General features: G+C 43.3%; 2 protein-coding genes across 5 annotated transcripts in view; one reads left to right on the forward strand and one right to left on the reverse strand.

Annotated features, from left to right (window-relative positions):
* CCDC148 (coiled-coil domain containing 148) overlaps nucleotides 1-18471 on the reverse strand; it is a 63760-nt gene extending 45289 nt beyond the window's left edge. The window contains exons 1-3 of one of the 2 annotated variants that reach the window (XM_084524858.1): nucleotides 18412-18471; nucleotides 2925-3000; nucleotides 1839-1960 (exon numbers count right to left, since the gene is read on the reverse strand). In XM_084524858.1, the coding sequence (XP_084380984.1) occupies nucleotides 1839-1960; nucleotides 2925-2979 (177 nt within the window). In that variant the 5' untranslated portion in view covers nucleotides 2980-3000; nucleotides 18412-18471. The remainder of the gene's footprint in view (nucleotides 1-1838; nucleotides 1961-2924; nucleotides 3001-18411) is intronic. The other variant, XM_084524857.1, reaches the window with a different exon arrangement.
* A 219-nt stretch (nucleotides 18472-18690) lies between these two features.
* The window catches only part of PKP4 (plakophilin 4), an 88639-nt gene continuing 80423 nt past the window's right edge, over nucleotides 18691-26906 (forward strand). For all 3 annotated transcript variants that reach the window (XM_084524072.1, XM_084524074.1, XM_084524073.1), the window contains exon 1: nucleotides 18691-18826. The gene's annotated coding sequence lies outside the window, so the exon portion shown is untranslated. The remainder of the gene's footprint in view (nucleotides 18827-26906) is intronic.

Here is a 26906-nt window from a genome sequence, read left to right on the forward strand (position 1 = left end):
ATTCTGCTTTGAAATGTGACCCAAAGAAGAGGCACCTTGATCAGCACACTAACATCCTATCTGATTAAAGTAAAAATCTTGCTTGAAAACGTACTTTGTCACAATATCATTGTGTCAGTATAAAATCTATAAACTTTGGAAGAATAGAATGTCACTTTTATAAAGCCTCTTTTCAAAGCTATGGCATACGTTACTGATTTTAGTATGGTGTTAAAATAAGAATGGGGAAAATTTTGAAGAAGAAGTAGTAAGAATATATGAATATATTCTCCCTATACGAATGTACTCACTATAATTTTTTTTTATTTTTTATTTTTTTTAACAGGGAATACAACAAACAAGAAATATGCACATACAGAACAGCAGTCTGCCTTCTTGCATTCACTTCCCTAAAGGTAGTTTAAAGCTCAAGAAATTGCAACTGATTCACGTGTGAGTGGTTTATCTGCTGACAGTTCTGGTATCAAGTTGTCAAATTTCATCTACCTGTTACATAGACGTACATTAATGTAAGCAAGATTGATCAATGCTTTCACTCAAAATACTTGAAGATACACTAATTCCTTTAGGTTTCCTTATGAGGGTATTACTTCCCGTATTATTCAAGGTTTTTTTGTTGTTGTTGTTTTGTTTTGTTTTTTGTTTTTTTTTTTTTTTTTTTTTTTTAGGTACTATAATGATGAAGGTCACATGCAGTATTCAAGAGTTAGCTATATCTTAACCTTTCTAATTTAGTCTTCACATATTCTCTAATATTTGGTCCTTCTTCTACAAAGCTGGAACTCCGTCATAACCTGTTTGGTGTATGCCTAATGTAAAGATTGTAATGAGGCTGTCTGGAGAACTACCAGTGCTCATCCTGTCCTCCCCCCTATGTAAAGACTGGCCGTATTTTTAATTTACTTACTCAGTTTTACAAATTCTTTTCATCACATTTTCTTCTAATTAACTTGTACATAACTGAAGACTTTGGGTCTATCACTGTCAAAAATGCTTCCTTCCCTGTATCCCCATTCTTATATACCAAACCACCTTGCTATTTTCAACTTGTACAGTATCACCCACTGTTGCATGGATTTATTAAATGTCTCTGAGATCGAACTTTCAAAAAAAAAATTAGCATGTGAAATTACATCACTGGATGAGTGCTTAGTCTGGATACTGGATTTGGTATTTAGTCTTCTCTCCAGTTTGACAGCACATAATTTTGTCTTCAGTTCTGCTTGTCACCCTGCTTTGTCAACACATCATAAAACATCATTCCTAACAAAAGTGGAGGTAAAGCTTTCATTGAACTTCATTAGTATTAAATAGACTACCTCTTATTTACTATTTGGGACATACTGCAGCTATTTACACCTTTCTGTCCAGTTCTGAATTCACATTATGTGGCTATAAAACACTTTATTTTTTTCTCAAGCTCTACCTCGGCTTGACTTCTGGAAATCTTCACTTCATGTCTATATTTTTGGTTTAATTTCTTTCCAGAGCAATCCTCCTTCATTGCCATAACTTCTTCATTATCCCCACTATTTTGAGTTTGTTATCTAACGACTCTGGATGAATTTCCTCTAAGCACTCAAATATAAACATCTCCTGTCTTTTTGGGAAGCAGATTCCATGTATTTTGCATCCCTGATTCAAAGAAATTCCATAATTCAACATCGAAGTTTCCATGTCATAGTAACAGTGTTACAAACTTGCATCTTTTGCCCATCGTGAATACTGTTAAAACAATTTGTTATTCCTGTTCATTGTCAGATTCTTTGAGGGCAGTGAAAAAATGCCATCATTGTACTTTAAAAAAATAATTGATATGAGAAATAAAAACCACATACCTTTAATTGAATTTTTGCTGATGCTATTTTTTCTATTGCAGCAAGTTCATATAGATGTTTGTAGTCAACGGGTTTACACTTCTGGATGCATAGACCATTTTTCATAGAAGTCACCAGATTTTCTAGTTATCACAAACATTTACAGTCATGTCAAATTCAAGAAATACTTTAAGTATGAGCCATAAAATGAAAGCATTATGCATAGAATTTAGAAACAGTATAATAAAAACATTAACTGTTTCTATAACAAAGATTGGAGTTGCTGAATAAGGATTTGAAACAAACATAAGTTGGTAGAAGTCATCAAGGTCTCTTCATGCAAGATTAATTCAAAAATTAGGCTCCTAGCATACCAGATGCAAACTTTACATTTATATTACAGGTAATGTGTTTGCTGTGTCTTTTATTTTAAAGATATAAATAAATGCTATATATCTTGTATGTATATGTTTTTGGGTGTACACATACACATAAGTCCATATTAATAAAAAATAAGCTTAGGTAGATATGATTACAAAATATCTTTTCACAATATTATGTAACAAAAATTGGCTAAAGCCTAAGATACAATTATATTGGTCTACAAAAATACTTGAACATTTGCCCAAGTACTGTAAGCATACAGATTCCCAGTAATTTCTCATGTGAGCTAGGATGCTTATGGGGATAAAGAACAAGGCTTTTCTTTCCATCTCTTTTTAGGTACCTTTAACGGTGAAACTTGCCATTAGATATTAGGTTTGTGGTTTTTTCTATTCACTAGTAAGCATGTAGTAGCTGGAAGCAGTATGTCTAATAAATGGTTTTGCAGAAGGATCCCATATAAAATGCTAAGGTAAGTCCTGCAAAGCTATCTCATGATCCTCCTTCAAGTCTCTCCTAAGGATTCTCATTTGCCACATACCTGCAGAAAGCTTGAGAAAATGACCCTAAAGTTAATGTTTAATTATGGAAAGATTTTTCATGTTAAACATCAAAATACTACTGTAGCTTCCATGTGCAACAATTATTTGCACAGAATATTTCAGAAATAGTTTTATTCTAGCAATCCAAAATACTTACATTTGAACATGGTAGCATACATACCTATATCACTAATCCTTTGAGGTGTAAACAACGTTCCATGGTCTGGTTCACACATTTCTTATTTTGTTGATATCTGCTGAGAAGCAAACAGATATTTTGAGAATAATTTTGAGAATATCAATACTGTGAATGCAATCTAAACATACATATACAATGAGTATGCATAGTTTTGCTGAGGAGAGAAAATACCTTGCTGAAAAAGTGATTAGACAGAAATTCTGTAAGTTCATCTTTCATTTTAAGGAAGATTTCATTTTTTTGTACTAAAAAAAAATCTCTTACATTCTTTAGAAGCTGATAAAAGGAAAACAAAGTATTATTTCTCTGATGAATCTGCAATGCTGTCAAATAGGAGGTCAATTTCCCTTGTACTATTCTAAACGTAACTACCATATTCACCCAAATATAAGTTTTTTTAGCTGATCTTTGATTTTTAGAAGTTAAGGCTGAAGAGATCTCTTTTCTTATAGTTACACACATCGGTTTATATGTGGATCCCTGTATACTCCCTTTAAAAGCCTCTCCATTAGTACCTGGCAACCCAAGCCAGCTGTTTCAACAGGGGCTTAATTCCTCATGAGCAGCCATGACAGGCAGCAGGAAACGTGTATCCACAGCATCTTGGGATAAACCTGACATTTGAGATGGAGCAAGATCTACAATGAAGTTAAAAAACAAAACAACATTAATGTCTGAAAAATATTCTTCCACTTAGACACATGTGGGCACCGTCACAGGTCTCACATACAAAGCATACATGCATGCAGTAGGTGGCCCACAAGGTGTTTCAGCAGAACTGTGCCAACAGCTGAGGAATGCCAGAGGGGGACTCACGTTTGACCGGTGGCCCCGCAGACCCTGTCTCATTCCCAGCCCGAGCTTTCCCACGTTTCCTAGACACAGGACTCCACCTGCTTAGGCACAGCTTAGGCATTTGTCCAGTCCCACAGCAGGTAGCAGCATGATAAATAGCTGACCTGCAAACTCTGTTCATTTGTGTTTTGTGGAGTTCTTTTTCTGCTGTTCTAATGAGTTGAACCTGCTTATCCATACAAATCCCAAGCATGGCCCAGTGCATCAAGAAAAAGGGGAAGAAGAGCAGCAGAAGCAACTGAAAGAGAACGACTGACAAAAAGCAATTGGTTTCAGTCAAGCCGAACTGTAAGACTGCAACCAAAGATAGTTCCGCATGTTCCCATGGGCTGTAGTTCCTCCCGACAGCATTCTGCATTGCAGGATCATCAAAAACAGATAAAGTGTCGAAATCTGACCTAGATGGACAAGTTTCATTGAATGAAGTTCCGTTATTACTGCAAGCAAATGGTGAAGCGTAGCTGAAACACTGTCATTCCAGTGGCTCAAAGCCAGCATTTGATATTTGATCTGTACATGTTTAGTTAACAACGCAAGTTAAAAAGCAAAGAGAAATCATGACCACCGGGTTCTGTAAACTGAATATTCAATGACCACACCAAGAAAATAATGAACTCACTGATGAAGTGTGACATTTCTCAATGCTTCTTGATTCAAATTCTTCGATGTTATTGAACACTATCCCTTGCACTAAGCCAAAATTCTCAGTCTAAATGCCACCTGTCTTCACCATGGTGTGACCATTCATCAACAACAATGGAACCTCTTTAAATTTGTTCTGAAAGAAAGTGATGGTATCAGCTGGTCAGAAGCTAGAGTCATCTGACCACAGAGGCTGGAATTAAAGACAGTTAAAAGTAAGCAAATATGAAAATACATTTGGGAGTTTGCTTCCCTTCTGAAAGATTAATGTGTCCTTTACAATCCAGTAGCCAACTGCAAGTAAATCTACAGTCCTACCCCAAAGAATACACACTCCTCGATGAAAAAAGAAAGCAAATAAAATGAGTTGACACACGTGTTTTGTTGATCTGATTTTCCCTCCTTAAAGCAATTATTTGGTTTTAACTTGTAACAATGTAACACTGCCAAATTCATCCAGACAAACAACGTAGTTCTCCATAGCAGAAGCAACCCTGTTAGCCTATTTGTCATGATAATATTTTATCTCTACACCAACTTACCTACATATAATTCTCTACCTGCATATATACTTCTGCATATGTACATACGTTGGAATTGATTTTTTAAAAATCACATTTGTGCTATCAGTAAATCCTCCAGGTAAAGATATGAAGAACCCAGTAACATACGGGACTTGCACCTTCTGGTTTTGAGATGCACAAAGACAGTTTACATGGTGCTTCCTTACCCTCCAAACAAACATATTGTTCTGCTGCTCCTTAGAAAGACCAACTATGCACAGGCTCATCTTTATTTCTTGGAAGAAATACAACTGGAACAAGAAATGCTCAACCACTAACACATAAATCTTTAAGCTATAGGCAGATCAATTAAAAAAAAGCATTTCGTTGAGGTTGTTTAGAAATCTGTGTATTATGACACTGGAAGTACTGAATTAAACATAATTCCTTAGATTTCCAGCCTCCAATATTTTCTTTCTGGGAGGAGGAGCAAGTAGACATCAGCATCATGAAGTTCTGTAATTGTTAAGAGGGAACAGGGGGCCCTAATTAAAAAAAAAAAAAAAAAAAAAAAAAAGTGAAACCCTGTAAACTGGCATAACTTATTGTGAAATTCTGTAATACTCAGCATTTTCTGTAAACTCCAGCAGTTATGCGACACACACTCTTCCACTGAATTTATGGCAGCTAAAGCTGAACAGGAAAACTTAAAACAATAATAAGAGCTCAATAGTTACAAGAGGTATAAGAAAACTTGAAATGTTTTTTACTCATCTTTTTAAGGCTTTCAGTATCAATCACAAAACAAGAACATTTTTTCTTTGCTTAATTTTATTGTTCCTTTGAAGAAGAAATTAACCACATACCTGACTTTAGAAAAAAGGCAAAGCATCACGATATACCGAAATTCTTTATTTTAAACCTGGTACTCCTGCTTTGATTGACCAGTCTAAAACAGACTTTCATACGCTTCTCTCTCAGCAAGATCATAAGTCATCACAATTCCTAGCCTCATTCATGAGGATACTAATATTCAACACTGCCTTGATATTACTCTAATCCTACATATATTGATACTGGCATAACAGCGAGGAATAACTGCCCCATGCCTCCTCTAATACCATCAGATAGACACTGTGTTTGCATAAAACCAAGAAAACAAGGGTGAGTACCAACACAAGGATTCTGTAAGAGTGAGACCATTGTTGGGCAGAGCCATTTGACCTCCAGAGATCAGCAGCATGATTTTAAAACAATGGCAAGCTGTTCAAAACAACAGCAATGTTTAAAAGACAGCAAGTCCTCTCCAGAGATTTGGCATGCTATGGCTAATATTTACACCGTAGTGTTGACTTCCTTAAGCAGAGATATCAGCAAGGATACCATATTCAGAGATTCTGCAAACAGAAATAAATCTGCATTAGACCTGAAACAGACTGTCTGCATGTGCTTTGTGGAACATTCTGACTTTTTAGATTTGTAACAGCCCAGTCACAGCAGCAGCTTTGACCAAGTTGCCAGAATCCCTCAAATTGAAAGCAGCAAAATGTATCTACAAAGGGAAACACAGCATGGGATAGTTTTAACTACAGACTGAGACATCAAAGTTCCTTACAACATCAAAATGAAAGATCTGTAACAAAGCAAGACAGCTTTTCTTTGCCTGCTAGCTCTTGCAGTCCTTGGCACCCAATTTCTCAATGCTTAAGTCAGAGAGGGAACTCAGTGCTACATACAAGTACAGCGGTACCAAATAAACAACCGACCCCAAGGGATTCCCTGACTTGGCTCTTTTCACTAGGTTAGTCCTTATAAAGAACATTTAAGCCTCCGTCAGCAGTTTTACTGTCTGCAATCATCAGTATTACAGGGGAGCTACTTTCTATCGATACAGGCAAGCTGCTGTCAGGCAGCATTCTTGCAGCATGCGGTGTCGTGTCGTGTCGCATCAGTAGTCCGAGGAAATCCCTGCTGATCTCCATCGCCACAGCCGAGTGAAAAGAACTGTGATTCAGCAATTTCAGAGAACAAAATCTACTTCCATTTTTCATTCTTACAAGCATAAGCCATGGACAATCACACATAGCAGAAACGTTTTCTACTTCCCCTGCATTTCCACTCTAGTTCACAAAAGCAATGCACGTATTCAAGGGGACATTTTGCTTTTTAACAATGCTACTGGATTTTGTGTTTTAGTACATCCAGAAGTGCTGTTAAGCACACTTCTTCCTTTGCTCTTTAGGTGACAATCAGATTTTTTTTAAATTTATTTTTTAACATTAAAAGAGTAGCTTCCTCTATGAGAATGTCTTCATGAAATTCTGAGATGTTAGTATTTTGTCTAGTTGGAGTCTGTGTTTAAAAGGGAACACAAATAATTTCAGAGTAAGGCTTGGTATATTTTCATCATAACAGCTTTACCAACACTGAATTATTTGCAGTTTTAAAGATAACAAATGTATTACATATCTGTGGGTTAATTCTCAGGGTGCTTGCTCCACATCTACCCTGCAAGCCTCCTATAAGTTTCAGTTCAACTTTTGCACTGAGTAAACATTACAGATTACCTATACTTTACATTTCATGGTGAAAGTGATTAATTTTAGGTTAGCAGCTGCTTAACAGAGATAATGAGTTAGAGCTAATGAGTAAAGTATTCCTTATATTTTGTCTGAAAAACAGGTATATGAAAAAGAGGCAATCTAAAGAACTTAAAAAGTCACGATTTCAGTACGAATTCAGTGCCTTAAAAATATTTTCCCCTTCACAGATTACGACAGAATAACTAATTCACACGCTTCTTTTCTAAAGTATTTAACTCAATAATTTGTACTCCTTTGAACATGAGTAACTCCACTTGGCAGCAAGCTTTCTTGCTTTAATAGTCAGGGAGCATTTTCATTTTGGGAATAGGTTTGTTTCTGTGGGCTTTTTCAGCAAACGGTTTATTAACATCCATCAAACGCAGCTTGGATCAAGAACACTATCCAGGAACTTGGTTAATCTTTTAACTATCTGTGACCAGAAAAATTAAGAAAAGATTCAAAAAGGTTGACACCTTGCCATTTAAAATTAGCTCTTGTTCAGAATAGAGCTACAAGGAAATTTGGGTACCATTCACAAACAAGAAAAGAAGCTTCCCTTGCTTTTAACATTGCATCGCAGTGGTGAGGGATAAAGAGGCAGAAAGGAGGAAGGAAACTTAGGTTTCTAATGCCTTTTCTAGAGTCTCCTAAGCGCTGAGCCATAAGGACTCCCACATATCCATACACATTACTCCTTAATGTTTTCTCTGAATATTTTGGAGCGCTGCCTACTGCTCACACCAAACACCCTAAACTGAAATGAGATATATTGTGAGTATTTAATGGAAAACACTTCATCCAGTAACTCCAATTTCAAATAAATAAATAAATAAACAGTCCATCTGGGTTGCCTTTCTCAGCTCCGCCCTCGGTCAGTGATGAAACAGAAGCAGAACTGCAGCAGTGCCCCGAGGCAGCAGCTCTAGGAGGCACTGACTTTGCTCGCAGCGCCCATAGGCTTTGACCAAACATGCAGAGCACGCTGCACTAGCAAACCCATCCTGAGGGGTACCTACAAATGGCGAATGCTTTCACAGAAAGCACGTGTCACCTAACAGTGTCCTGCTGGGAAGGTGCCCGGGTGGCTGTGCGGCTCTATTTAGCAACCACATCACTGCCGCCCGCGGCGCTGGCCAGCCCAGGGTGCCACGCTCCTGCCCCAGAGGGGTGCGAGCTCGACCCCAAGCCAGCAGTTGGCACAAGCCAACGCCTTCCTCTCCTTGGGCTGTCATCTGCAGCGTGCTCCACAGCCTACAGTCAAGGGCAAGCTTGTCTCCAAGTACCTTAGAGGCAATGAAGTTCAAGTGCAGATTTGTTTTCGAGATCACGCAAGGATGGGCTGAAAGCAGAGCACTGCCTGGATCCCCGACGGCTGAGGTTGGCAGGGACCCCTGGGCACACCCAGCCCAGCCTGGCACAAGCAGGGGCACCCAGAGCAGGGCGCTTGGGAGCACACCCAGGAGGCTTGTGGGGATCTCCAAGAAGGGAGATTACACGTCCCCCTGGGCAGCCGTGCCAGTGCTCTGCCACCTGCACAGCAGAGAGGTGCCCTAAGTGGATGTGGAGCTGGTGCCCTGTCGAGGTGCGAGTGAAAGGGCTGGTCAGGAGCCACGAGCACCAGCCAGCTCAGATTATGTTCTCAAAGCGTCTCACGGATGACAAGCTTCTCCTAACAAAAGGAACTACGTCCTTTTTGAAAACTAACCATGGACACCAGTAACCCTAGCAGCAGCACAGCTACCCCTCTGCTTTTATTTATCCCTTAGACCGATTGCCAACATCTCTCTACTGAGATGTTTCTGTTTAACAAAACTTCACATACTCGCATTGGCTTCCATTCCTTTGGTTAGAAACAAGGACAGTATGTCTGAGGGAACAGAAGTTATGCAAAAAAAAAAAAAAAAAAAAAGCAAACAACACAACAACCAACCAAAAAAATCATAATGCTGATGATTTTTCTGTAATTTTACTGTTTGATTAAATAAGAGCTCATTCGCTTGCAACCTATCCATTCCTCTCTTCTGTAATGATGTCATACCGTTGTATTTGATCTCAGACTTTCAGCAGGAATTACTTTCTGATATCACAAATTCAATGTTATGACCACTAAAACACTGCAAATGAATATATTAAAATTATTTCCAAAAGGGTAGGATCTGTTTAAACCTGTATTTAATCTTCAGTAACTAGAAAATATACCAAGGAAAATGATAAAAGCAGTGCAAGTTACATTTATTTCTGTTTTAATGCATATACATCTAAAAACCTCTTCAATGCTATAAAAGTTCATCTAAGCTTGAATTCAGATGCCCTGCTTCCAGGCTTTGTTCTAACTTCAATACAGCCTCTAGGCTGGAAGCCTTGATGCATCTTAGAAACAAAAAGTACAAAAGATGAAAGAGACATTGAAAAGAAGCCATCGGTACACAGAAAACTGTTCCCCAAGCCTGCTAAATCAGCCATGTCTACAACCAGCCATGACTAAACCTTTTAGTAACAGTATGAAGCACAGGGTTTACCAATGCTCCGTTTCTGTTCTGGTTGATAATTTAGTATTTCACTACAATTCAGAACTCTCTAAGAGAATATGAATATGTCCTCTAAGAGAGGGATTATGCCTCCAATTCAACTGAGCACTTAAGCACATTCTTATCGTAATGCAAATACTCGCTTGTACCTAAAGTACATGACTTAAGCATATTTTTAAATACGGGAATAGCAAGCATTAAGACAAGATCCTGCTCTCTTTCATTTAAATAGAAATTAAACTCCACAAATGTTAGTCAGCACTTCTGGAGCAAGCAAAGCCTGCACATGCTGCTATTCGTGATGATTCATACGCAGCTAAGGTCCCAACTCCACAAGCGTGAATACTCCCAGAGAATTTAACCACTAACTTTAAAGAAACTGAGATTTCACCACCTCAATTCAACATGCCATTTACACACAGAAGTCTTTGCAGGTTCAGACCGTGAATGTCAATTTTTCTTATCAGCTAATGTACTGCTAATCAACAGAAAAGCAAAATTATCGTGGGGCTGGCATTTCCTGATCTGCACATGCTACTTAGAACAAAACATTTTAAGCAGGTTTTAAATCAGTCATGTTATTAACCGTAACAGCCAATAAGAGGAAGCTGTATCAACTTGACACAAAACACAATTTAACGGCGTAATCAGTAACATTTTAATAGGTACACATTTTGTGTGAATGAAGGCTGCTTCACTTCGCAACAACAGGTGTTAGTATTTCAAGTCCATTCCCAGTCAGCATACACAGTTAAAAATAAGACCCAGAAGCAAAACGCTGACTTCATTTAAAACTTCGGGAGTCGATGGGAACTGCAGTTATGGGCTAGGACAGATGTTTCCTTACAAATTCAGGAAAAAAACAAACACAAGTCCCTTGATTTCAGTGCTCTCTCTCTCAAATGCCTGGTGATCTCTTAAAATCCAGAAAAAACACCCCCACATTGCTTGGCTTCTGCATGTTTCCATTCAAAGGTGAGGAATGGTAGCATGCAGGCATTTGAACTCTCTGATCCCAATTAGTGTTAGGGAAAAGAGGCAGAGAATCACTCTTATTGTACAGGATGGAGTAAAAACCAAAAATAACCATCTTTATCCTTAAATCAGACCCATTCTCTTCTGCTAGTTGAGCTACCTACCTGAAAACGGCACCCATTCACAACGTTTTAATCTTAACGATTTTGCAGCAGTTGATCACTTCCCCAGGAAAAAAGCACACAGGATAATGCTCTTATCATTCAGCGTCAAAACAGCCGCTAGAGAAGTCCCAGAGTTTGACTATCATTCAAATCCTCATTCCCTAAGGAAAGAATTGTGGATCTGTATGAAACTGACAGAGAGGAGCGCGTCTCTTCTGGGAACCTGCAGTTCTAATACTTGCCTACGATACAATCTCATTGCCTCCTCATTAAGTAAAACAGTGCAGAACAGAAAGATCAATTTGACCAACATTTAAAGCAAGCAGCCTGTTGGAATGCTCTGTGACACTGTAAGACAAAAAAAAAAAAAAAAAAAAAAAAAAAAAAAAAAAAAAACTTAGCTGGCCAGCTTTTTGAATATCCACACTATTTCCCTTTTATTTCTTGGACTATTTTAAGTAATAAATCCAAGATAAAATAAACTTAAGGAACACTTCATGGGACCAGGGGGGAGGGAAGGAGACAACAACAATCCTGTAAGAGGAAGTCAAATTTTTAAAAGTTGACAAGGGACATAGGAAGGGTAGGAAATGAAGTCATGTATGCCTGCCGGGCAGCTTGCAATCAAGCACGCCAGGTGGCATTTTGCAGTGTTGTTTTGTTGTTTAACACGTACAGACCAAGTGCACCAAGTCAGCCAGCTGCAGACAGCACACCTGTCCATTTCAAAGCTTAATTGAAAGTGGATTATTTAAAAGCGTTAAAAATTAAACCCTATGCTTTGATGCATTTAAAGATTTATTGGAAGATGCGAGTTTATCTGTCCCTAATAGTTGCCTGCGCTGCTCTCCATTATTCGGGGCACAACAGCACAGTACAGGTAGAGTAGAACTGACCCGACTCACAAGGCATGTCTGCTCATTCAGTACCCGCGTTGCAAAGCAGGGTGTTTGCAATGCGAACAGCTCACCACTCCACAGCTCTGCCATTCTTCACATGCAACATGTAAATCCGCATTACTCATTTAGCACAACAGAAGTAGAGACACTGCAATAGAAAACTGTCATCATCGTTCCCAGCACTACCACACAGTGTCTTGGCACTGCCTGACACCTTTTTTCTATTAATGAAAAATAAAGTCAAAGCAGCATTTGAGGCACTATAAAGAGACGGAAATTAGCGAAACAAAATATTGCAGTTTCATTATCTCTTAAGACCCATCAGTTTTGGAAACAAGCATTTCAGCCACCCACATGGAACTGATATAGTCTTATTTTTGTCTTTAGCCAGAAAACATTTGAGTCATATGAACAAAGATGTGAAACAGCACAGAGAACTTCAAAGAAAAAGTAACCTTCCTGCTTAGGATTTCTTTCCCTAAGAGCACTAACAAAGTGATGCTCCTTGTCCAAAGTTTAACCTGCCTTCTAAGTGCTAAAACGAAGAAAACAAACCTTTTGTCCGTTTATGCAACTAGAACACTTAACTTTGTGATTAAAAAAAAAATATAAAAAATAATCGCCTTGGTAATTTAGCAAGACACACTCCAACAGTTGGCTGCCAGAGCTGGGCGAGGCACAGCACTTCAAATTGAACCTGTATCAAAACATTCAAGTTTTCAATTTCCACCATTTGAAAGATATTTCAAAACAGAGTCATGTTATCCATACAGGTCATTCGAAATCATGCAAGAAAAGAAAAATCTGTTCATTTGCATATAAAAGTCTTGGTGCCATTCTTCTTCCCATGCACATAGATTTTTTCTTAAAGACTGCTCTGCAAGAGAACAGTCATTCTAGTTTGGATCCAGAAGAGCACATAGCTGCATGTGTAACTTAAACACACCAAAATAAGGGTTTTGTAAAATGTGGATCAATATTACATGCTCTTGATACTACACAATTACGAGAGCTAGCATACACCAAATGTAGCAGAACAGCGTCTCCTGTAAGTACCATCACATTTAGTAAGACATCAGATATTAAAATAAATCAGTACCAACTAATAGCAGAAGTTCAGCAGGAGACAGCTGAAGTAGCACCAAGTATGTAGAAATTATCAATTCACTCAGGAAAAAAATTACTGAAGACTGGATTTAAAAATTCTGTCCAAAGTATCTGGAGTACTGTGATTAATCCACAGCCCCATTGATCATCAGATAAACAACCGATGTGATTTTGTCTCCAGTGCTGCAACAGGAACAGTTGGAAAGACACCATTTTCAGAGTCATGACGGTTTTACTTGCATTAATTACCTAAAGCCCAGATTGTCGGGAAGGAAACAGGAGTCCAATTCTTTGTTTTACAGAACAAAACAGGTGATTTTAAGCTGTCCTCACCTTTTGCCACATGCTCCTGTCTTTGCTCTTGCCTTTTGTGGAGTATTTAAAGTTTAAGAATTTCCACCTACTCCATTTTCATGCTAGCTTTGTTACTGCTATTTTTAACTTAAGAAAAAAGAAATATGGAAAAGTTCACTGACCCACTGCTGGAGTCTTCCTCCCCACAGCTCTGCTGCAGACCAATCTCTGTAAACATTTCTTAAATGACTTCAGGTAGAAGCCAACTGGCTTAGTTCAAACAGCGAGTAAGGGTACAGCAAGAACATATGGTGTTTGATTAAGTCCCACTCTTCCTTAGGCAGAGATACTTTTTCTTGTCGTACGCTAACAGAAACCACAGCTCTCTCAGCTGTGATGATTCACACATTTATGGCCATACTCACACGCAGTTCAGCAGCAGCCCTCTCCATGTTTAACAGTCTGCTTCACAAGCCAAGCCGAAGGTGAGGACACAAACAGGGCTAAGAGCCATTGCGGGGAGGAGGGAGAAGACACAGGACCTTACAAGTTAGCGCTGGCACCAGACGGCATCTCCTTACCTTTACCTAGCCTAGCAGATCTTTGCCTGACACTAGGATAGCTCAGGCCAGAGAAGTAGATTTGTCTGCAGCCTAAGAGACAGCAAGACAGAGGGACAGATAATCCATGTGATTTAGAAGCCACTGCAGGATATTTTGTCGGAAAGATCGGAAATGCATTGTGCAGCTTCTGCCATTTCTGCTATGCCAAATTTGCAGAGTTATGTGCAGGGAAGCACTTGGTGCACCCTCGCTTTATATTAATGCATAATGTTGTCAGATATCACACAAACAAACAAACAAACAAACATGTTTTTCAGAAAGGTTCTTATCTACAACCCTGGGAAAAGTAGAGTCCATAAACAAAAATAAATCTTTTTGTGTATGTATATTTTGCTACCCCTTTATTCTTGAGGATCTCTACATTTGCTTGAAATTCTACATCCCTGGATTGACAAAGCAGATTACAGTTTGGTAAATTTCTCAACATTTTTTCCAGGCCACAAATACAGCCTCGTTCTATCTTGACCAGCTTGAGAATCACTGCAGTCAGCATGAACTGCAAAGTATCTTCGCAGGCCTTTACCTGTCCTTGGGCAGACATTGGGAACTCAGCTCTCCGGAGTTGGTTTTTTGGTTTTCCTTTTTTTTTTTTTTTTTTTTTTAATAGCTTGCTAGTTTCCACAGAAATTACTGACAAGCTTGGGACATGAAAATGCAGAGAACTGAGGCCCCTAATCATTTCCTTTACCAGACACCTCCCAGCTTCTCCTCGCCCCCCCAGCCGCATCTTCTGTTGGCTGCGGCTGAGCTGCTGCTCCGTCACGAGCAGCCCTGACTTCCCAGTGCACGTGTGATGAAGCCCGGTCCCCCAGCTCCAGCAGCAAAGCTTACATGAGCACGTCCCTTCACCAGGCACTTCCCCGCTGCCCACTGCTGCGCGCTGCTCCCCGCAGTGCCATCAGAACCACCCACGGCCGGGCTGCGAGCCGGTCAGTATATTCATACAGGAGTCTTTTGTCTTGCCAAGGAAAGGTTACGTTTCCTAAACCTGAATCAACTCCACAACTGTGTTCATACTGTGGTCCAGCACGCTGGTGTTCCTCACAGCTCACTTTTGCTGAAGGAGATGCCCAGGGCAGAACATCCTGCATCACTGCCAAAGGGCAGGTCCCCGGTCCCTCTGCATATGGCTGTGTGCAGATAGTGCAGTGTGGGCATTAAAGGCAAGAGCAGCGAGCTGGATCAGGAAATTGAAAAAAAAAATCTATGTTGTGGGGACGTTTCTGGGAAAACTGGATCAATTTTTTGTGCTAGCTCACTGCATAGTTGCACAGTCTTGTCTGCTGGCGCAAGGAAAGCTGGAGAGGCATCGTGACAGGCCAGCACTGTCCCTTTCTGCTGCAGCCAGACTGACAGGGCTGTGCACTGAGCAGCTTGGTGATCATGCTGAGCATCAGGTACGAACATTTGATTCTAGATTCTGCAAAGCCATGAAAGAGGGAAAAAAAAAAGTCAGAAATGCAAATAAATAAACTGGTAGCATCCAGTTTTCCCCATTTTTTAAAATTTATTTTTAAACAGGAAGGGTGAAATCTTTACTGATAGAGCAATAATTTTATATGCCACCATCTGAAATGGTATTTTTGTAAAAATTCGCACTGATACAGCAGAATGTCACTCCACTACTTCTTCAGAAATACTTCTTCTATTAGCTGCCCCATTTCGGTAACAAAAAAAGCATGGGAACATTTACTGCTTTTTAAACCAAATGAAATTACAGTTTACAAATTACCCGAAGTCAATTGTATCATGATTGACTGAGTTGCTGTGACATCAACACAATGGCTCGCAGTAACTTTTGAAATCAAATTGTAGGTTTTAATGATGGGGGGGAAAAACCCACACATCTAAATGATTTCCCTTGTGAATGCTAAACAGCTGCTCATTTGTTCAGTTAGCCTGCCATGAGCATTACTCTCTCCTCCAGTTATTTTCTTCCAAATCTTTGTAATTTCAGCATCTGTAAGAGATTACAGATAAACAGGTTCCAGAAAAAAAAAATACAAAGACAACACTGTTTTTGTGAGCGATATTATGTTTATAATCCCACATTTCTAAGGAGCAAGCCTTCTGTGTCAACAGTTCCCACTTTTTAACCACAGACACAGTTCCTGTGTGGTTACATCAAATGAGAAAACCTAGGCAATCTTGCAAACAGTGAAACAATCACTAAAATTAAAGATTGTCACAACAGTGCTTCTGCAAGGACTGAACATCTGCAAAATAAAAAAAAAAAAACCTCCAAGTTGGATTAAGCTTGGGATAGATTAAATGAAGCAGAAAAACATATTCACGACTTGGAAGACTGAAGGAGCACATAAGCAGCAAAATAACCAGCAAATACCCGTTAACTAAGCAGCATGTCTAAAAAGCTGGAAAACAAGTACAATCCTTTTAAGAGATCAGATTTAAGGCTCAGGAAAAAAAAAAAAAAAAAAAAAAAAAAAAAAAAAAGGAAGATTCAGAAGGAAAAGATGCCATTAGACTCTTTATAAGATTTGCAAACATAATGGAATCAGTGTCTTCCAGATGATGCTAAGAATGAAAAGAAAAAGATATCTTACTTTCAAGTCACATCCTGAAGAAGATGAATAAAGAGAAACAGTACTTGTTTGTTGTTGATCCCAAAATTGATATAAGAGTTTAAGCAAGTATTTGACAAGGCCTACTATTAGCTAATGGAATAAGAAATCAGAAGAATCAGTACGCTATGCAGCTCTTTGTGTTGGCAAGATGAAACAGGGTGCCTTTCCACAACACATTCTGTCCCTACCGGGCTTGGGACAGTAATAAATGGGTGGGAATTGATGACTTGTGATACACAGCAGTCAAGTTCGATAATGTACTGGCTGCTCTGAGTGCCAGAACAAATAAGAAAAGCTATGACTGTATGACTAATACCAGTTAGAATGAGATTGCTGTTCTTCACCGGTAGTCATTTAATGTATTTGCAAATCTGACAAGACCTCAAGATATTATTTTTTAATTCTCCATACTTCTGTTGTGCCAAAACAAACTGGCTCAAGATGACTTTCTCATTCTTACCATTATTTCTTGCTGCCCCCCATCTTGCCCCAGCCGCAGGCTCTCAGCCTCGGGGAGGACTCGCAGCGCGCTGGCTCTGCGGGGACGCGGGGCGCGTGGAACGGCCTGTTCCGAACAGCGCCGATGGTTGCAGCTGTCCACCTGGAGCCACCCAGGAGCTGAAAGGCCAAGAGATGGCATCGCGCCACCTTTCATAGCCTGCCAGTGGACTGTGCCTTCTGTACTCACAATAATGCTCAGAAACGGCTCGGTTTGCCAGGGGAGGCCAGTAAGCTTCTTTGTTTTCTAAAAGCGGTTATGTGCAGAAGCTAGGCCAACGTAGCAACATCCAAATTATGGGCTAAAACCAGTTTAGACCAATTGGAAGATGATTTAACGGATCCAGCACACCTCTGGTGCAGGCAGCCTTGCGACTAACGCAAGTCATTGCTCTCTCAGGTTCTGTGCTTCCTCCCCCCTTTATTCTAGGTCCATCTCTTCCGACCTCATTTTGTGTTTCCCGTTCTCCTGCTCACCTCTCTCCTTTGGCCCTTCCTCTCAGCGCTTGCCTTATTTCCCCCTTGTTATTCTTCGTTTTATTACATTTTGCCTATCGTTCCTTGGGACCCCCCATTCCTAGAAGGAGGCGACTATTGTGGCTTGGTAACATTTTATATCCATTTAACGTAACTAGCATAATGACACCCTTCCGGCAGCAGGACCTATGTTCTCACACCGTGTTCCCGCTCGGCACACGGCCGTACCGTGGCAGTGCCTGCGGCAGGAGCCCGCACAGACGACGAGCGGCGCTGCAGGGGGCCGGGCACACCGGGGGTGCCCAGGGCCGGCAGCTCTCCCCTCAGAGGAGCCCAGGGGACATTCCCGGCCCGGCCTCCCCCCGCGGCCCCGTCCGGCACGGAACGCGAGCGGCCCCCCCGCAGCGGGCACGGGGCCGTTTTACGGAGGAGCAGCCGCGAACCCGGCCCGGGCCGCTGCCGCGGTTACCGATGCTTCGTGCGAGACCCCCAGGCGGCCCCGCCACCCTCACGCGGCGCTCCGCCCGCCCGGCCCCGGCGGCCCTGGGGGCTCCGGCCCCGGCAACCCTCGGGGGCCGCCCCCGGTGCCCGGCGCTCGGTGCCCGGCCGGACCCCGCCGCCCCGCTCCCAGCCCTCAGCGGCGCCCCCCGCCCACCCGCAGCCTCTCCCGCCGGCCGCCCCCTCCCCGCGGGCACGGCGGAGGCCATCTTGCGGCGGGGGCCGCGGGCACTTACCGGCACGAGCCCGCGGGGCTGCGCGCCCGCCCCGCACGGAGCGGCCCCGGCCTCCGCGAGCCCCCGCCGGCAGCGCCCGGCCCGGCCCGGCCCGGCCCGGCCCGCCCCTCGCTCCCGCGCCCGCCTCACGGCATCGGTAACCACGGCAACCGCCGCTCCCGCCGCCACTGGCGGGCTCACGGCGCGGCGGCAGCCAATGGGGCGCCGCCGTGCGCCGCGCGGGGCCAATGGGCGCGGCGTGACGCGGCCCGGGGGGCGGGGCGAGGCCAGGCGGAGCGGGCGGCGGCGGCGACGCCGGCGCCACCAGCAGCAGCACGGCCCCGCCGCTCCGCCGCCGCCATGGGCACCCCGGGGTAGGGCCCGGCAGCGCCGCGCGGGGCCGCCCGCGCCCGACGCCCCCTCCTGCCTCGGCGCGGTGAGCGGGGAACCGGCGGGAGGCCGCGGGGGTGGGGGGAGGGCAGCGCGGGGCAGGTGAGCGCGCACCGGGCCGGGGGGCGCCCGGAGGCGGGGGGGGGGGGGGGGGAGGCGGAACCCGGGACCGCGGCAGCCGCCGCGGTCCCGGGTTCCGCCTCCCCCCCCCCCCCCGCCTCCGGGCGCCCCCCGGCCCGGTTTGGATGCGCAGCCCTCGTCCGCTCCGGAGGGCCGCATCCGCCGGGCCTCCCGCGCCGGGGCTGGGCTCCTCGCGGACCTTTGCCCCCCGCGGCTCGGTGTCCTGCCTGGCGCTCGGTGTGAGGCAGCGCCCCGGGAGGCGGCCGTCGGCGGGGCGAGGTGTGTCCGGGCCCCGAGGCGACGCCTCAGGCACCGGGGGTGGCGGCGCTGTCCCCGGGAGGCGGCGGCACCGGGAGGCGGGGGCGGGGAGCGCCACGGGCAGCTCCGGTGCGCGGCCGGCCCCGAGCGGGGGCAGCGCGGCCGCTTCCCGGCCGTGCCCGCGGCCTGCGGGGCGCCGCTGTCGGTGCTGGAGCCGAGGCGGAGCAGCCGCCGGCCCCGTGCGGTGGAAGCGCTGCCTTCCCGTCGGCTCCCGCCTCGTCAGGCGGCCGGGATGGGTGCCAGCAGCGGCAGCGGATCCGCAATAAAACGCGGCCGGAGCGAGGTGTGTCAGGCAGCGATCCCCCACGAGTGGGTGAAATCCGCCGTGGTTCGACCTTGATGCTTCCCGGGATCCTCGTGGGTCCACTCCGATCCGCGTTCTTCTTAGGGTCTGGCTGTGTTACGGACGGCACAACGCGCTTCTTGGGGGCTCCTTTTTCTTTAACGACACTAATGCGGGGTCCTTTTACGATGAGTGGATGAATTCGGTCACACGATGTAAACAAGGAAAGCGTAGTGATAAATTACTCCGTTCCGAGCAGCTTCATTTGCTAGCAAAATATCATGTAGAATACCCTTTAAGTTATCTCTGGTAATGAGCGCTAGCATGCGCTTTGCAAAAATAATAGTAACTGTAATTAGTAAGCTGTGTCAGGTATTTGGGAGAGGAGATCCGCATGTATTGTGGAGGAAACCTCAGTGGCAGGAACACTCTGCATACTAACAGAACCGGAAACATAAATAAGAACTCAATGTAATTCTGCTTCATTTCGTGTAGATTATTAACATACACGTATAGCAGGTGGAAGGCTAAAGCAATTCCAAAGGATGGTGCTCTGGGAGGACTGTCCAAATCTTGGGTTGGGTTTGGTCTTTGAAACTGTGCTGAAATGAGCAATGTCTGCAAGCGTTTCTCTGATTATTTTTTTCTTTCATTATTGGCTGCAAGAAAGCACTGACTGGCTCAAAGATCTCAATGAGCAGCACAGAGTTGTTGTAAGCATAAATGACAAAGATTGGGTTTATTACCAAAATGTGGCTGTTGTATTGTGGTGTAGAAGAGTCCCCTAAAAATCAAGCACAGCCATTGATTCTTGTTTGGAAAAAATTACTTGTGAACCTGCAGTTAGCCGTATTTTGCGTTTCTCTCGCTTGCTGTCTTAGTGCTTGTAATCCAGCCAGTGGCTACGTTACGATTTCTCTGTATGCGAGGCTGCGCTGCTGTAGCTACTTGCGGAGCAGCTGCCCGGAGCAGTCCCTGTGAGCACTGTGCCAAGGCGGCTGTTGTGAGGCCGGACCCTGCTTTGCCTGGCCGTGCGTTCGCTCCCATTCCTCGAGGGCTGCCCGTCGTTGTGTCCACGTGCTGTGGACGTGCAGAAACATGGGAACAGTAGCTTCGTTTGCTGGCGCTGGATGGGAAGCAGCTTGTAAGAGTTACTGCAGAGAAATTGTTCTGGTGCCTTGTATAAAAAGCGCACACACATCTCCGCAAGTAACTCCTGCTGGTGTGGCTCAAACTTCTGGAAGTTTCACAAATTTTTGGTCTTGTTTCTGGGTTGGTATTTTTCCTCTGGTGAAAATGAGGCATCAACTCAATATGACTTTGATATGCGCTGACCCTCCAGAAGCTCTCTGACCCAATTTAAGGTTTACTACCTGGAGGGGGATTGAGCTAGCACAGCTTCACTTATATGGGAATAGGAAACCGGAGGTTTTGCAGGCATGGCTTGCAGGTATTGCTTGCTGCTGTTCCTGACCTGATCCCGAGTACTGCTGACAGCAAGCAGTCCAGGTAGCGGCAGAGATGGAGCAGCTCTGTGACCGCAACTGAGCACAGCGCAGCCACCAGCGGCTCTCTGGGCTCGGGTAGCTCTCCTGGCTCCCGGCTGCCTGTCCTGAGGCCTGATGTACAGCGTAGCTCGCTGGGTAACTGGTGGTGTCCCCTTGATCCCAGCAGAATACCCGCTTACTCTTGTTCACGCAGAGTTTGCAGAGGGAGGGAGGAGGTGGCTGAGGACAGCCAAGAACTGCCTCTGGTGACCTTCCCAGAGCTTTTGTCTGCACAGAAGAAAATAGCAGCTTCTTGTCGGTTAAAATCTCTGTAGCTGGCTTCAGTTTCCAGACCTTTGCTCCTTCCTGCTCACTGCCCCTTTCTGTCCTTGGCCTTAGCACCTCGCTCGCCTTCCCTCCAAGGAAGGCAAGAGGCGCGTTGCAGGAAGAAGGAAGGACCGCTTTGGTTTCACAGTCGATTGATGTTTTTTCTGTAATAATGAAGGCCCCAGAACGATCATTACAAGGGGAGGCTGGAGGTGAAAGTTCTTTCCGTGGCATCTCACAGCATTTTGGTAGCTTTCCAAGCCGCCGAAGCGCAGGAGGACGCTCCTCGGGCATGTGCCATGGGTTCAGGCAGGTGACGTGCGGCTCGGGCTTGTCATCCCCGCGGGATCGGCCGCCTGAGTCAGCCCTGGCTTTCTGGAGAGCCCCGTCTGTGCCTCCTCCTGGGAGGCAGGACTGTAGCGAACCAGTTCAGCCAGTTCGCCGCCTGCCTTTGCCTTGCCCTCCTTCGGGGAGCGGTAAATACAGGCGCTTTGGGTAAAGCGGGCTGCGGGGAGCCTGTGGCTGTCCTTAACTTTGCGGTCCTTTTCATTGCACCCCCTTCTTACAGGCAAATGAAGACAATGCTGCTTTGGGAGAAGTTAGAATGTGAGGGAAAAATCTGTTCTTACCGCTTCAGTACTTTTGAACAGGGTGGCTTTTTAGCAGTTTGTTGGTTTTAAATTGGGCGCACTTCTGATATACGTGTGTTTTCTCCCTTTTATTGCTTTCTTTCCTCCAAACAGAAGAGCAAAATACTCTTTCCTATCAACTCAAATTTCAAAGTATTATAGTTACAGAAGGGAAAGGAATTGCTGTTTTTCTCCAGAATGTCTCCACAGTCATCTCTCATGGATCTTCCTCCCTCCTCCCCATTTTTTTGAGCTTGCATAGCACTAGAAAGTGAGGAGCAGCCAACTTTCTGTAGATTGGCTTTTTAAATCGGTGTAACGCTACTTTAGTGCAAAGAATAAAACTACGAGTTATTACTTTTCGAGAATGATTGATCTGTTCTTTATGGAATAATTAAAACTAAATCTTTTCTCCTTCCCCCAGTTAGTGGGGCCCTGTGCTTGTAAAAGACGTGCTCTCTAAGTGTCGTAACTGGGAGGTAGCGTGGTTGGGTTTTTTGCGTGAACCCTACATCCAAATTACAGCTAATCTAACGTTCTGATCAGGGTTGTGATTAATTCATTATTAAAGGAAGAAAGAAATCTGTTGTAAATCCTTTGAAGATGTACAAGCTGGAACTTGTTCTCTGCATCACAGCTCAATGGGGGGATTTTTAATGTATTTACTGTTTATGCAACCATGGGGTAGTAATTATGGGCAGTGAACAAAATTTGCCCTGTAGCTATTGGATCTGCAAAGCAAAAGCTTCATAGATACTGTGTAGGTTGTATAATTGGCCAGCCTTTACTGCTTGTTGGATTTGTAAATAGGAGTTCAGAGCACCAGGTCCCCCCTCCCTTAAGAGGGAGATGCATCACAGCTCGGAGTGGGAAAGCTCTGGTGGGATTTGTGTGTCCTGAGAGCACTCGTGTCAGCTGGCAGCAGGACAAATTGCCTTGGGTGGCTCAGCAGAGCATCCGTCGGGTCCAGAAGTGTCCAGAGCTTAGCTGGAGCCATCTCCAGAGGCAGTAGGAGCAAGGGGGAGAGTGTCCCGGAGGGCAATGAAGGGGTTGAAGGCAGGAAGGTAGGAACAACTCCTTCAGTGCCAGGTAGGGCAGGTAAGAAGTAGCAGAGATCTGGGGAAACAAGCAAGGAAAGGGAGGAGCTGCACTGTGTGGTGCCAGACATTGCTGTTCTCTCGGGTGGTGATCAGCCGTAAAGACACGGGCAGGGAGCTGCTGGAAAAAATCTGCATTTCTGTTTGCTTCTGAGCGCAAAAAAAGCTTTTCTCTCGATACAATCTTAACCAAACTTCATTATGGCACACGAGTGTCCTGGAAAGCCATAGGCTGCCATCTATGCTATACTTTTTAAAGTATATGTATAAATGTACTCAAAAGCATTTGCGTTACATGCATTCAAATAGAAATTATCTAATCCACATCTGAACTTGTTTATGTGATTTGCTTGTGCCATCTCTGCTAGAAATGTAATGGGAGCAGGAGACTTTCCAGTTTGTTGATGATTTGTCCTCTTCCTGCCAAAAAAAATAGGTTGCAGCAGAGTGCTTCCTTAGCATTCCTAAAGGAAATCTTCTCAATTCCGAAAACATGGTCAACGTCATCTTGTATTGGCAGTATATTTTGTTATTGTGTAACGGGAATCAAACAGTCATGTATTTGTGTGTCACGAAGGTAAACCTGATTGGTGAAAACGTTTAATGATCATTTCCCTTCGCCTGTTCCTGTGGAGCAGAGCTTACCAGTGCCTGCTCGTGTGTGGAGACGCAGTGCGTGCACGGCTGGGTCAGCAGGCGGGCACCCCGCTTTCTTCCATCTCTCCTTCAGAAACTTTCAGCGGCTCTTACAGCGCGAGTGCAGGACATAAATTCCCAGATAATTCTTCCTGGATCTACTTGTGCTGGTATACGCTACCTAGGATGCTGAAATTCAGCACAATATGCTCCCCTAGAATTAACTCTCTAACTTTGTAATGGCAGACTTTTAGTAACTTCACTTAAAAAAAAATCACCAGTCTCTTAAATAAGTTGAGGTAAATGACTTTCGTGTTATTGTGGCATGCTTAAAAATGAAAGTATTTCATATCATTCATAAAACGAAGAGCAAGATGCTGTACGTAATGCCAGGTGATTTTTGAGCACTGTTGAACAAGCTCTGTGTACAAACATTACATACACGTGGTGCTGTTCACTGATCGTCTTTTTGCAGTTGCCTAGTCAAATCTTGTATTCAAGTGTAAAGATAAATATGGAGGCAGATCTTAATGATTTAATAGTTTTCTTTGTTGTTTTTTTTTTTTTTTTTTTTTGAAGTCTGACAATTTTGTTTTTAATTAAGAAATAACAGTTTCAATATGATAGCATGTTGTAAAAGGAAACTGTGTTTGTACTGTCATAGTGCAAACTGATCCAAACTGATACCCTCTTACAGGGGCTGGAGGGAACTCCGTGCTCCACAGGGTTTACAAACCAAAAGACAAAGTTAGATAAACGTCATAAGTGGAGGAGAAGATACCAAGAACATGTCTTTTTGTAATAAATGCCTTCATCCAGGGTGCTTGTGTTCCAGTAGTAATGCTTGGCTGTTGGTCTGTCTTGTTTGATACAACCTTAATGTAAGGTACACTAGCAGAATTTGCTTCCATCCGTTTCTGCTGTGTATCCTTCGTAGCAAGCTTTGCCTTGATGGCTAATGTCATGAAAATAATCATTGATACATTTTAGCTGAAACAGAAAATAATGACGCATGAGATGGTTGGTGTGATACATCCACTTGTCTGTGGGAGCATCTTCATACTTCAAACTAGATGAGAAACCTCAAACCCAGAAATTTCAGGCTGGCGCTCAGACCTGAGAGGTGTCCATTTCTTTCATGCTACTTTGACTACCTAGTAAAGAAACAAAGTTTCCATGAGTTTTGCTGTTGTTTCTTAATATAAATCAAGCGACAGCATACCTTGAGACTTGCGAGGTTTCACTGTAATTAAATAAATTATTTTCCAGAAGGTACTTTAAAAACAAGAAGTCGTTGTTTAGAATTCTCTGCAGAACAGTAAGAGTGCCACGGGGACTGACTGTGGTTCAAAGACGTGAAATTTTACAGCAGGTTCCAGAGTTCTGGTAGAGAACACTGCCTGCTGTGGGGTGCCTTTTGGATCAGGCGGGCGTAATCAGGCTTCTGGTACTAAGAGAGTTTTTTCATGTGGTTCTGGAATACACCAGTTATTTTTAAGGAGCACACAAAATGCACCATGTAAAAGTAATCCAGTAAGTATCCAGTACCTTAACATATCTTGAATTAGCACGGCAGACTGAGTGCAGCACTTCGATTTGTCTGATGAGCTCCTGAGTTTTATTTTTGGCACCTCCAGTGTGCTTAGGATGGAGCAGGAAAAATGCTGTCCCTCAGTCAGTTGCTCCTGCACTGATGATGTCTGAAAACATAGTCGTGCAACAGAGGAGGTTAACACTTTTTATTAAACTTAATTTATTTGTTGCTATTCATGACTAGACTTTTTATTTCTGCTTTATTGTAATAGGTGTAAAACAAAATGTATTAAATTGCAACTTTCTTGCTTTTAGGAAAGGCAGAATTCACGAGGTTTAGAAATCCTTGACTTAAATTTGAGTTGTTTTAATGATATAGTTAATTATGCTATATTATTATCTTGTATTACAAGCACACTGATATATCCTATAATGTAAATATTTATTAATGTATATCGGAGGGACAGAAATTTGAAATAGAGAAGGAAGATGTAATATTTTTAAAAACTGTTTTTAGATAGGAAAGATGACCAAAGTGCCATTTTTCCAGACTTTTCCTGTGTCTTCCCTTTATCTCAAAGTAACACAAACATCAAATTACAGCAGCAAACTACTTTACTCTGCTAATACTCCAGATAGTTTTTGTTACAAAAAAATTGACTGTAAGATTTTATGTATAGCTTCGGTATAATGTTATCTTAACATGTTCAAATTTTAACAGTTCCAATAAGATCATCTGAATTAGAGCTCGTTTGTTGGTTACTTAGTACTTCACAAATTAAAATGGCTGATGGAAAAAGATCAGGTTGGTAGACAGGTTAACTTACACGCAGCTTTAATATCAGAATACATCAATACAGATAAATATTGTCACCAACAGCAGCATTTCTGCAGTAGTCGGGTGGAAGGCTGTTGTTAGATTGCTGCTTTGGTTGCTTTTACGAATGCCTGCAAGTCCTCAGCATCTCAGAGTTGTGTCCCCCCCCAGTATTTACTGAATAACTTCTTTATGTACTGCTTGTTCTCCAGCTTATCTTACGGTTGTGTTGTGATAACAAAGTATCTGGCCATGCAGACGCTGTGTCTGTAGAGGAATAAAAGTTATCTGTTCCTTGTGAATGGCAGTTTGCATATGCTGAGATTGATCGCGTTCTAGGAAAAAATGTCACTATATGAAAACTTATGACAGCAGCTCTTTCAGCTGCATTTTGTCATCACAATAGCAGTTCAGAAATACTTCATCTTAGGATCCAGCAGCTGAACGCTTTCTTTTACTTGTACAGAATTTTCTTATCAAATCAAGAACTACTAACGCTAGGTGGGTAATTTCTTCAGTATTTCTTGCATTTCTTTGAGCTAATAATTGGTTCTATATGATCCTAAACAAGCTTTTCCCTCCAGGTTCACTGAAATAAGCAGGCATTTTGCTGAAAGCATATTATTGTTGTCTGGGTAGCAAACAGCCTCCTGCCTGTTTAGGCTTTTCTTTCAAAATCCTTGACGTGTCAGTCTCCGTTCCAGTTCTTTAGGTGGGCAGCCTTAAGCGTGCTGGAGGAAGGGAGGAGTGATACGCTGCTTCGTGAACCTCATGTCTGCTCTGTGCCTCCTTGCCCAGGAGCTCAGCTTCTTCGCAGGTTCTTCCTCCTCACTTGAAAATGGCCTGTAGCTGACCAAAATGATTTGCTTGTTGCACAGA

This window comes from Aythya ferina (assembly GCF_964211825.1).
Source record: "Aythya ferina genome assembly, chromosome: 6".
NCBI classification, from domain to species: domain Eukaryota; kingdom Metazoa; phylum Chordata; class Aves; order Anseriformes; family Anatidae; genus Aythya; species Aythya ferina.